This window comes from Zootoca vivipara, chromosome 6 (genome assembly GCF_965207765.1).
Source record: "Zootoca vivipara chromosome 6, rZooViv2.hap1.1, whole genome shotgun sequence".
NCBI classification, from domain to species: domain Eukaryota; kingdom Metazoa; phylum Chordata; class Lepidosauria; order Squamata; family Lacertidae; genus Zootoca; species Zootoca vivipara.
In genome coordinates, this window is record NC_142589.1 from 42,200,283 (window position 1) to 42,213,492 (window position 13,210).

Consider the following 13,210-nt stretch of genomic DNA (forward strand, 5'->3'; position numbering starts at 1 on the left):
ACTCCCTTCTACCGTGGCGAAAATTTTCCCTTTGGGGTTCAAGGATGCAGACTCGTATCCAATTCCCAATCGGTCAGACTTTATTTAATAATGTACTACAGGGCAGAGTCTGCAAGGACTTTCCATTAGGGCACAGACTGTACAGGCAAAACATGCATCACCTTGGCTTTTTCATCCTCTTCCCAGCCACCTTCTGCCATCCCCTTTCCTCACCATCTCTCATCCAGACACAATCCTTGTACACACTCAATGTTGTTGTTGTTGTTGTTGTTGTTGTTGTTGTTGTTGTTGTTGTTGTTGTTGTTCTTCTTCTTCTTCTTCTTCTTCTTCTTCCTCTTCCTCTTCCTCTTCCTCTTCCTCTTCCTCTTCCTCTTCTACTACATGCAAATCCCTTATTGCATTCTTAGGTTCTTCCTTAACTGGTTCTTGTGTAAATGACACTGGCCTCACTGATAATGGGTAGCAGAAATTCTACTGCAGTAGCAGTGCTCCTTTAGTCTTTAATGGTCAACATGCTTACATGAGGAAAAAAACATGTGCTTTTAGCCTCGTGTCTTAAATGTATGTCCAGGAATGCTGTAAGAAGGAGCAATAATAATAATAATGTCATCTTGCATGGGTCTGTGCCATGCAGCAGAAGTGTCTTGCAGCTTTTCGGGGATCTAATGTGTACAGCCCTCAAACCCTTCAGGAGTGGACATACCGGTACATAATTCCAAACTGGGTGTGTGTGTGTGCTTATCAATAGGAAAGTACGACAAAATCCATGGTGGCTATATTCTGCCTGCACTGTAAGAGTGCCTCTGAACACTGGTTTGTGGGAGTTGCAGAAGTGGAAAGAACTGTTGCACTTGGATTCTGCTTGTTGGATTCTCGTGGACAACTGAATGGACACCAAGAGAACAGGATCCTGGATTAGATGGGCCTTTGATGGTTGACTTGATCCAGCATGCTCTTATGAGCTAAACAGTCTCTTTCTCTTTTTCCCTCTCTCTCTCCCTCTCTCTCCCTCTCTCTCCCTGTGTGTGTGTGTGTGTGAGAGAGAGAGAGAGAGAGAGAGAGAGAGAGAGAGATCAGAGATCAGGTATTCCTTGACCTAAAAGTATCTGGTATAAACCATTGGAACATTAGTCTTGCCTGGGTAGCAAGTCCTAGCAGCTATGTAGAGTTGCTGTTCTGTTACAAACAAACAAACAAACAAAAAACAAACAAACAAATCTTGTTAAGGTTCTCCTGGAACAGTGAATACTCTATCCAGACACAAACCCACAATCTATTATACAAACAGTTATTAAATGATTTCCAAGCATTATTGATTTTTTAAATATAAAAAAAACAAAGAGTATTATATGATGCTGTTTCATACACAGACCGAGCATGTGAATTCCCTTGGAAGGCTTTTAAGGATGGTTAGAGAACTGTACCATAATGAATTGTCTGTGGTTTTTGACTTTTATTAATGTAGCCTAATTTGTTTAGTGGCAAAATTCATAGAAGCATAGAATTGGAGGAGTCCTTGTTGGCTTCTACCGTGTTTCCCCTTTTTTAAGACGTAGTCATTATATAAGCCATAGCAGGATTTCTAAGCAATTGCGCGATACAAGCCATACCCCGAAAATAAGACATACTGATAGACCCTTCACCCACTAGCAATAACCCCCCTCCTGCCAGCCAACTCCCCCCTTAAAAATCTCTCCCCATTTTGCTGTCGCTCCACAGACACGTATTTCCTTTAAAAGCTTGTAAAAATGCACCGAACAGCCGTAGCTGCTGGCTGCCGAAGCCTTGTGATTTCTCTTCCCCGTTTCTGAGAGCATTTTTTTAAATAAAAAGATCCAAAAATAATTTTTTTAGCCAAGCTGTGTAAGCTCTACTTGGTGAAGGGGAGAAAAGTGGGGTGGGGAGGAGATGAAGGCACGAGGAAGAAAAGAGGGGCGATTGAAGAATGCAAAGGCTGTTTTCCCTTTTAGGGAGAGACCTCCGTGCGCGCGTCTGTCTCTCTCCCCCCCCCCGCGTCTCTCTCTCTCTCTCTCTCTCTCTCTCTCACACACACACACACACACACACACACACACACACACACACACACAGCCCACCTCTCGCTTCCCCCCACCTTTCCCTAAATTCCCTTCCATTCAATGCACGTTGATTTCCTCTTAACGGGAATCTCCCGTGTCTGATTGTTGTCTCATTGCTTTTTTTTTTTTAAACATACTTTTTATTAATTTTACAAAATACAAAAAAACAAAAAAACGGTACATACTTAAACCCCTTTTCCACCTCCTTCCTACCCACCCACATGGGTCCTCCCCTGCCACAGAAGTATCCCATGTTTGTGAACAGTCAGAAATGGTCCATTTTATGCTTGGATTTCTGTCCTCCTCCCCCTCCCCTGACCCCAAAGCCCCCCCCTGCCACCAGGGAGCTCCAGCAAACCAGGGCAGTACGCAGGAGGACATCCATCCAACCATCTATTGTTATACCAAAAAAAGAGAAAAATAGAAATAGGAAAAAAAGGGGAAAAAGAAAGGGCGAAGAAAAAAAAGAAAAAGAAAAAAACAATACAAAACAGAAAAAATTTTCTTGCATTCATAGTTGAAAAACCATATTTTATGGGCTTCCCCTCCCCCCCTTCCCCGGTTTTCATCCCTTTTTTATCATCTGCAACAGTTTCTTACTTTATAAAAATACACCTTTGTATCTTATACAACTTATAAATCAATTGTTAACATTTTCATCTAATATTCAAATCACTGAAAATTCAAACTCCCATTTTCTCTTCCCGTGCCTAATTTTTTTTTCTCCCTCTATAAGCCTCCATATTTTCACATTTTCCAAAATCCATTCACTTTTAAAACTATAACTATTCTCAATTTAACCTTACATCCCCGATTACCGGCTCCACCCCCCCCAATCCAGCAAATTCCAAAATCAGCAGACCAGTTATAAACCTGTTAATCCATCCTTATAATCACAACATCACTTTCCCTTCACCCCACCCCCTGTTTACAGTCTCTTGCCATCCAGGTCACCATACAGGACCCCTGAATTTCTTCTCTTCTCTGCATATTTTTTCCTTCTTCCCTGTGGGCGTTCTGGAGTTCCAATAATACCAATCGTGCCCCCCTCAAAGACAGGGCACTCCATCCAACTTTTTGTAGAGTAGAGTCATCATTTTTTTCATGGTGTGTTTCATTTTGTGTTGAATCATCACAGTCCTCATCTTCATCTTTTCCTTCCCCATCATTGTCATTCTCACATTGCTCTTTTTCAGTGTCAAAAGCTTCATCTCCTAGAAAATCATATTCCGCCATCACCTCCTGAAATTTCTGCTGTAACTCCTGTCGTCGTGTCTCCTCTTGACATAACTCTATTCTTGTTTCCCACATTAAGGTCAAAACAGACCGCTGGAACTCAGGGGAACACTTTTTTGTTGACATATTTCAGTCCTGCCAAGGTCAAAACTTATCACGTGGGGTGGAATATGATCACAGTTTATTTTCTCGACTCCATTTTAACAAGCTGGCTGCATTCTTCAAGTCTTGTTAACAATAAAGTTCGAACTCACATTTCACAAGCACTTAAGCCAAAAAAGAAATTCCACAAAGTCCAGAAATACAAAGTGAAGTAAAAATTGACTTATAAATCCTGATCAACTCACTGAATTGCCTAGGCTGCCGGCTCCCGAGGGAAAGAAAGGTTTTTCTTAGGCTTTACCTCATTGCTGCAGGGCAGTCATAAACCACAGTCTCTCTCCCCTTTTCACCCTGCATCAAAGGGGATATTCTCTTTGATGCCTTTGAGGGATCCTTTTGAATTACAAATCTTCTGTTTATGGCTTCGGGTTTCTATTTACTGTCTCTTTGTTGCCGTGGGGGGGGGTGGCTTCCTCTTTTCTCCCCTCTCTCCCAGACCAAATTGTTTTATAATCCAAATCGTGAGGTTACTTACAGTCTTTTCCAATCGTTTTATTTTCGGAAGAATCCAGCGCTCTCCGCCTTCGGCTTGAAGCTTCTCCCTGCTAGAATAACGTTGCCGCTCAAAATGGCCCCCGCGACTTCTACCCTCCTCGCTCCGGAGCTCTTATTAGAGCTAACCGAAGAGTTGGGGAGTCCGGATTGGGTCTATGCCGAGCAAATTGCCCTCGGGACGCCCTTCCCGAGGTTCTAAGGGGCGCAGCGTTGCTCTCGCTGCCCTCCCCACTCCTAGCAGAGACGGGCCGTCTCGGAGACGAGACGAAACCCCGCCGATCGACGCTGGCGCTGAATCCGGAAGCCCTGTTGTCTCATTGCTTTTACCGGGCATAAAGCAGCCTTTTAAAAATCCTGCTGCAGTTTTCTTTCTACCTTATGCTGCTTGGTTGTCTGTGGAGCTGCCCCTTTAAGGATTTGTAAGTAGTCTGGATCGCAGTCCTTGCCTTGGGGACTTTTATTTATTTATTAAGGACTTTTTCCTTCGCTGTTTGCGAGCTGCTAAAAGGAGCTGCTAAACGCTGCTTTACACAAAAGTTAAACTGCCGGTCCTAACAACACGTGCTTCCTCACCTCGCTGGCTCAATTGCTTCTCAATTGCTACCATTTACCAAGTCAGCAATCTTAATTGCTGCTTAGCTGGCTTCTTTGTTCTCAGCAGGTAGCTTCTTTGCTATCAGTGATAGCACTGCAAAGTGCTATGTTGTTGGAACTTCAGACAGTCTTGCAGTCTTGGGCAGCTGGCTGGTAGAGATCCTTACTTGCTTTAGGTATAGGCTACTGCTAGGACTGTATCACACAGATAGATTCCATTATACTGGTTTAGATTTAAGAAGCTCCAGTGTAGCAGATTGCTATTAAGTGAGTCCCCACCTTGGAGGAGAGAGAGAGCAGCCCTTCGCGAACATCCCAGGGCCGGGGAGAGAGGGCTGCACCAGGGACGCACACACCTCCCTTCCCTCAGACTCGTAATAAAAATACTGGTACCAGTAAGACATCCCACCAAAAATAAGCCACCCTGTGGTTTTTTGAGAAAAAAAAGTAATAAGACGGTGTCTTAAAAAGGGGAAAACACGGTAGTTGCAATGCTGGAAACCCAGAGCTGGAGCAACACTAATGCATTGGATCCCCAATTCAGCCTCTACTTGAAGACTCCCGTCAAAGAAAAGCTAATCACCTGTCTAGGTCATTGCTTTATTGGTCTTACCATCAAGAAGTTCATCCCAAATTTTGGCTCTTATAAGGTCTCTAGATCTAGTCCTACCTTCTTCCATTAACTGCCATGAAGGCGATTATTCACACAAAAACTAGAAAAGAAGAGAAGAGCAAACAAAAAGAAAAGAATGAATAAGTATGAATTGCACCATGTTAATTGAATGACTTTAGCATGGAGTTCAGCTACACTATGGGAATGCTTTCTGAAGATGAATATGGCTTTGCTGTTATGAAGCCACTACTGCATCATGCCTAGCCTACAACCAGACATTTCAGAAGTATTAACAGACAATCCAGATGTCCATATAACCACTGTGAGAATCCTGACATACGTGAACAACAATGACCACTTCTGCAACACGGAATGATATTTGTGAATGTGCTAAAGCTGCCAGCCCCAAGCTGTGGACCTCCAAGCCACCACACTCTTATCTTACTGACCTCAGGAGAGCTTTCTTTTTGATGCATTTTGTTGTTGTTGTTGTTGGAGTACAGTCAATGATATTTGGCCTGCTGTACAGCAGGCGGTAAAATTCAATAATCTATACCAAACTTTCTTTGACTTGCTTAAAATGGAAAAAAAGAAAGAGCATTTCAATGAATAAACAAACCTATAGACTTTTTCCCAAGGTGTCTAGAGGAGCATCAAAGAGGAGGAAGTGAGACTTTCTGGAAATACCATAAACATATAAAAGAACTGCAACCAATCTATGAAGAAGAATCAGATCAGGAGATAGCAGCCACCTGCTGGTGCTTTTGAAAGGAAAACAACATTAATGGAGTTTGAAGTCGTTTGGAATGGATTTTTGCCTCCTGCTCTTCTCCTACAGTACATTCAGAGTGGATAATAAAAGTAGTGGCAACTTCATGATTCTGGAGGATGCAAGAATTAAGATTATTATAGATCTTGGAGTAATACATGTGCTTGCTGACTGGAGTTGGAGCCCTACAACAGCTAGAGGGCTGCAGGTTACTTATGCTTGATCTAACACCTCTGTTTGTGCAGATCACATGCCTTTTGCAGTACACAGCCATGAAATTTAGAATTGCTATTTCCCCCCTGTGTACGCATAGAAGGATTTCATGGCCTTTGAAAAAGGGGGGGGGGAGGAAATCACACTGTTAGCAGCCCTCTTTTAAAGAAGGAATCCACAGATATTTATCCTGGTACTAATAAACTTACCACATCTGATTGCAATCACATGTCCAGGGTGGGGGGAAAATTACAGTAATATTTGGCTTGGACCCACCTCTTTTAAACAGTAAATAAAGTCTGAGGAAATGATAGCATTACAAATTAGCTTCTTTGTTGAGCCAAATTTAGTTCCAGGACTGGCTTTATTGGAATTATGCCCAGTGACATTATGTCTGAATAAATGCCATTTCTTTCAAGTGCTTGAATACTATGATGTCTGCCAAAGGCAATACACTGAAAATATAAAGAGGGAAAATATTTATTTTGACAGCTAAATTTAGGTAAGTATTTAGCTCCATTTAGCCATAACACATGAGTCATTTTTATTTTGACTACTATTACTTAAAGGACAACACCATAGCTTAAATTCAGCGTAAAGTTCTGCAGACTGCCATGCAGTCTGAAGGGTTCCATTTATTCAGTGGGATATGCATGAAATGATTATTTAAATTTAAGTGCTTTGATGCATACCCTCCAATGAAAATAGGGACATCCCATTGCATAATGATAATTTTACTATTTATACCCCACACATCTTACTGGGTTGCCCCAGCCTCTCTGGGTGGCATCCAACATATATAAAAGCATAATAAAACATTAAATAAACCCTTCCCTATACAGGATTGCCTTAAGAAGGCTTGGGGATCAGATAACTCCATACCCTCCAACATTTCTCCAATGAAAATAGAGTCATACTAAGGAAAAGTGGGACATTCCGGGATCAAATCAGAAACCGGGATGGCTTCTCTAAATAAGGGATGTTTCAACAAATAATGATGTTGAAATGGGGGGGGGTGAGCTCTCAACCAATGAGGCACCCTTAAAATAATACCCTTAGATTCTCCAGATCAGGGGTGGAGAACTTTTGGACCTCCAAAAGTTGCTGATCTAGAACTCCCATCAGCCCTAGCAAACATGACAAATGACTGGGATGATGGGTGTTGTAGTTCAGCAACATTTGGAGGGCCAAAGATTCCCCACACCTGTTCTGTTTCTCAGCAAAAATAAAGATTGTACTAGGAAGAGGTGGTGATTCTATTCCACAGAAAGCCCCTATTAAATCCCTAGCATCTCCAGTTAAAGAAATCAGGTATGTGATGGAAAAGACCCTTCCAATAAAGGTAGAGAATACTAGAGGGTAGATGATAAATATTCTGATGTGGTAGAGCAGACATCCCCAAACTGCGGCCCTCCAGATGTTTTGGCCTACAACTCCCATGATCCCTAGCTAGCAGGACCAGTGGTCAGGGAAGATGGGAAATTGTAGTCCAAAACATCTGGAGGGCCGAAGTTTGGGGATGTCTGTGGTAGAGAGTACCTACCAGTAGTAATGTATGTTTTGAAATAAGGTAAATGTATGTTTTGAAATAGGGTAAATGACATGCAAACTATATATACAAATGTGGTGTGAGCCAATGGACATGGGAGGGGGATCACATACCGAATAGTCTACTGAAATGTACTTTTTGTGAGTCTGCCTTTAAAGATGAACTTTAAAGCTTCAGCAGGTATAGGCCCTGCTGGATCATACCAAAAGTAAAGTAAAGTAAAGTAAAGTAAAGTAAAGTAAAGTAAGGTAAAGTAAAGTGTTGCTTCCCTCTGGGAAGCCCACAAGTAGGACAAAGCCCCTCCTACAATTGATCTCCCATGGCTGGTATATGGAGACATACTGCCTCTGATCCTGGGGATAGGATCTAGCCATTATGCCCTTCATTTGTAAATCTCTTACAAAGCCATGTAGTGGCCACCATCAAATATTGTGGTTTTTTTTTAAAAAAAGTTCACAGTACTGTATATATGCCATAGCTGCCAAGTTTTCCCTTTTCTCGCGAGGAAGCCTATTCAGCATAATGGAATTTCCCTTAAAAAAAGGGAGAACTTGGCAGCTATGATATATGCTCACATGGTGAAAAGGTGATCAAATGAGAAGGATGTGTCCTTGTGCAGTTTAAAGTAATGATTTTAACCTGTAGAACTGGAAGAGTTTGTGATCTGGTTCCTTGAAAGATTGCCTGACTCTGTTTAGGGTTTAAGATCAGCCACTGATGCCCTGCTCACAGGGCTTTTTCAGTGGTGACCCCATATCTATGGAACACAAGTTAAAGATTCCCCCACCCCCACTCCCCAAATCTGCCTTTGGTCAAATTAGGAGCTGAATTTTTAAACTGGTATTATTGTCCATTTAAATTGTAACATTATTTTATCCCCCATCAGGATTAGAAATTGTTTCATTCTGCTTATTTAGGGTTGCTATTTATGTTTTTTGTTTGTTTTGTTTTTGTTTGTTTCGAAATATACTGATTTAAGGGATTTTCATTCTGCTGATTGGAAGATGCCCTGAGTAAAGTTTTGTTTTTAAAACCAGCATATAAATGAGTAAAATAAATATACCTCTTCTCTGATCTATGTGCATTTTTTTAGGGTTGTACATAGCCTACTTGCATGCAACTGTAGACAGATGGGACTTGCTCCACATCTTTGCAAATCCAACCTTTTCAGAGTGTGAACATGTGTAGGGCAGGGATGAGCCTCCAAGTATTATAGTACTCCCCACCTTAACTGTGTATTAAAGGACAAGGAGGGACATGCATTTTCTGCCTGAAAATGACTGACTGAAGTTTCCTAACATTGGAAACTTCCTAACATGTGCTTTTTGACTAGGGATGGGGCGGAAAGTTGATTCAGAAGCAAATGTAACTAATTTGCAGTCTCAAACAATGTGAAAACCAAAACAGAACCACCCTTCAAGATTCCTGCTTCTCTCTTTTTTCACTACAGTTATCATGTCAAGTAATATGTACAAAAATGCACATATTTGTGAATATAACAAACATAAATGCCTTGTACTATGGAAAATTGCTTTACAAAAATGTGTGCATTAGAGAAAAAATGCATTTCAACATGTGCAAAGTAAGATGAATTCACAAATTGATGTGGAAATGTGGAGACTGGAATTCAAGATTAGAATTAAATAGAAACTGAAAGGAACCAAAATTGACAGATTTACCTATCCATGTTCTTGGCTTGTGTCTCTTTTATACCGCTGCCATTTAGGGATGCGTGTCTCACATTTTACTTGCTCTGTGCAGTAATCAATAGTCATAAATGGGTGTGTCTATATTATTATGAGCAAAGTTGTGTGTTTTCTTTTCTTCGCCCGCTTTCTGTTCTTTCCACCACTGCATTTTATTCTCAAATAACTGAAATGAAGAGAGCACGGCAATATGCAGAAGACATAATGTTAAAATGTTGTCATGCCATTAGGACCGAAGTTCTGTGTTTATTTTGGACAAAAGGACAAATGCAAATTCTTTTTACAAAGGGGTGGTGCTGGAAGATGCCTTATAATAATAATCGTTATCTTATTTAAAACAGATAATACAGCAAGTGTTTATGCGAAACGCACAAGCTTCAACCGGCAGATGAAGGATTCGTATTCTCTGCCCATCGTGATAAGTGATGGTGGAAGCCCGCCACAGAGCAGTACCAGCATACTCACAATCCGGGTATGTGGTTGTGATGGAAATGGAATATTAATCTCTTGCAACCCAGAAGCCTACATCCTCAGTGCCGGACTTAGCACTGGAGCTTTAATTGCCATCCTTGCCTGTATTGTCATTTTGTTAGGTAAGGAAATTTTAACATTTATTTTCCTCTTCCTTCTCCTCCTCCTTCCTTCTCCATCGAAATAAGATGCATACCTGCCAAGTCCTGGACGGAAAAATCCGGGATCGGCAGCCCACGACACCAGAAGTTGCATAGACGCAACTTCCGGTGGCGCTTTGCCCTTCTATGGGCACCAGAAAATGGCGGCGCCAGCACCGGAAGTCGCTTCTCCGCATGACCGGAAATGCGTAAAAGCGACTTCCAGCACCGCCGCCGCCATTTTCTGGTGCCCATAGAAGGGCAAAGCGCCACCGGAAGTTGCGTCTATGCGTTTCCGGACACGCGTAGAAGCGACTTCCGGTGCCGCCATTTTCTGGTGCCCATAGAAGGGCAAAGCGGCACCAGAAAAATGGCTGCCGGCAGAAGCAGATTTAAGGGAGAATATCAGGATAAAAACCTAAACGGGAGACCGCTGGGAAACAGTAGGAAAAAAGGGGTTTTCCCAGCGAAAACAGGATACTTGGCAGCTATGATAAGATGTGTGATCCTACAAAAATATGTTGAACTCAGTATACACCAAACTGAGCACAGCACAGCAGCCACATCTTGGTGAACCCCATTGTTTTGTAGTGCCAAGTAGGCACCATGTGCCTTTAGTGTCTAGAGTCTCAGGATCTCCCAGTATAATCTCAGGAGTTCACCTTTCCCTTGACAGAGAGGGCTTATAAAAGCATCCAATCAGGGTGTCAGTGCCTGGTGTGTTCCAAATCCAGAAAGGAACTCAGATTGTGTTCCGAACATCCAGCAGGCATATGGGAAATTAACCTATTAAAATACAAGTTCACCCTGCAATTGGCTCTGCACATCTCTGTTCAAAATGGATGAGATCCAAAGGTTTTGTTCTATTCACTGAAAGGCTTTTCATGCATAGAAGAATTCTGTGAATGGAAGGACAAAAGAAGGCCTTCCATAAGCAGAACTCACTTTCTTAGAACAGAAGCTCATTATGTGAATGGAATGGAATCTTTGGATTCAACCCAGTATTTCTGCCTGTTATTCCAAGATTTGCCCAGTGCACAGGAAGATTGTTTCTTTCACTTGCTTTTTAATAATAATAAAAATAATAACAACCATCTCATTTCCTCCATCAGTGATTGTAGTGTTATTTGTAACACTTAAACGTCAGAAGAAAGAGCCTCTTATTGTTTTTGAAGAAGAAGATGTTCGAGAGAATATCATTACTTATGATGATGAAGGTGGCGGGGAAGAAGACACGGAAGCTTTTGACATTGCTACTTTGCAAAACCCCGACGGCATCAATGGATTTATTCCTCGCAAAGACATAAAGCCGGAGTACCAGTACATGCCACGGCCAGGGCTTCGGCCTGCTCCAAACAGTGTTGATGTTGATGACTTTATCAACACAAGAATACAAGAAGCAGACAATGACCCAACAGCTCCTCCCTATGACTCTATCCAAATCTATGGCTATGAAGGAAGAGGCTCAGTGGCTGGTTCACTTAGCTCATTGGAGTCAGCAACGACAGATTCCGATTTGGACTATGACTATTTACAAAATTGGGGACCTCGTTTTAAGAAACTAGCAGACTTATATGGCTCCAAAGACACTTTTGAAGACGATTCTTAACAATAAAGTTAAAATTTGGCCTTAAGAACTGTGTCTAATGTTCTGAGAAAAAAAGAAATCAGAGGAAATGTAAGCAGGTATTTTTTTAAAATAAAACAAGAAAAGGTTCGTATAAAGCATTTTTGGTTTGGTGGGGTTCAGGAGAGTCATTTAATTAAAAAATGGATGTTAATAAAAAGTGGTAAATACTGTGAAGAACCTTTTCATGCAAAAGGCAAATATAGGAGTTGGTTATCAACTTCACTAGAAGGGGGACAAAAATAACCACTTGTGAAATACAAAATATTTAAGTGAAGGGAAACTCTTAAAAAAAATCATCCTACAATCGGGCAATCTTTGTATGTATGATGAACAACTAAGTCTTTTATGTCAAAGAAGCTTCCACAAATTAGAAAGGATAACAGTTCTGAGCTGTAATTTCGCCTTAAACTATGGACACTCCGTATGTAGTGCATTTTTAAACTTGAAATATATAATATTCAGCCAGCTTAAACACATATGATGTATGTACAGGACAATGTACAATTATAATGTCTCTTGAGCATCCGACTTGTTTCTGCTGACTCTTGTAAATCTTTTTGCTTATACTTTCATCTTAATCTAATACGTGCCAGATATAAAACTCTGTCTTGTTGCAGTGAGAGGCGCCCTATTTCTATGTCATTTTTAAATGTATCTATTTGTACAATTTTAAAGTTCTTATTTTTAGTATACATACAAATATCAGTATTCTGACATGTAAGAAATGTTACATCACACTTATATTTTATGAACATTGTACTGTTGCTTTAATATGCGCTTCAATATATGAAGCAGACTTTGAAATAAAAAAATGATTCTTTTTTTACTTCTTGTTTTGTTTATTAAAAATTTAAAGGGAAAGTGTTGTTTCTAATGCCCCACTTACATATGTATATCTCCCCCTCACTACCCATTTGGCCTTTTAATAGCCCTATTTATTATGCGTTTGTAGTTCAAGTTGTTTTGTTAAGTGATTATTTAAAATCAATTACAAGTTGTTTTTTAGCAAAATACTGGCAAGCTGGCAGCTGCTCCAAGAATGCAGTAGCACCTTAAATGTAAAAATGAGTCAGCTCTGGATTCAGTTCAGTTTCCCAAAGTATTTTTGCCCTGTTGTATGCATTTATCTTTCCTCTTGACAGTCTCACAAATGACTTTATAAATGTGCAGGCATGCACTGTACTTATAATTTACTCAGTGCTTTTGAAGCTGACTATCCATTTTAGCCTTCTGCGGACTGCAAGAGACTTAAATCTCAGCCTGACCCAATTTGGGGATGCATGCCCACTAACAATTTTCTACCCAACTTCTACCTAAGAAATATATTAATTAGTGCTTTGATATTTTAGTAGTTGTTTATTTTTGTTCGCCAGGCAGGTATTGCTGCATCAACGTTTAGAATATAAAACAATGAAAAATAAATACGTAGCTTTTTTTTATTTAACATTTTCAATGTATCGATTTAATCAATTTTTTAAAGGGGCTATAGATTAGTTCTGGATTAGTTCAGACAACAGACCAGATTATGTTCATCTATTCTTTTAACATCTGGAA

The 13,210-nt window shown here is 40.7% G+C and overlaps 1 protein-coding gene across 2 annotated transcripts in view; it reads left to right on the plus strand.

Moving 5' to 3' along the window:
• Window positions 1-12,482, plus strand: part of CDH11 (cadherin 11) — a 104,158-nt gene extending 91,676 nt beyond the window's left edge. For both annotated transcript variants that reach the window (XM_035118381.3, XM_088672012.1), the window contains exons 12-13: window positions 9,757-10,008; window positions 11,139-12,482. In XM_035118381.3, the coding sequence (XP_034974272.1) occupies window positions 9,757-10,008; window positions 11,139-11,635 (749 nt within the window). In that variant the 3' untranslated portion in view covers window positions 11,636-12,482. The remainder of the gene's footprint in view (window positions 1-9,756; window positions 10,009-11,138) is intronic.
• Window positions 12,483-13,210: the final 728 nt, after the last annotated feature.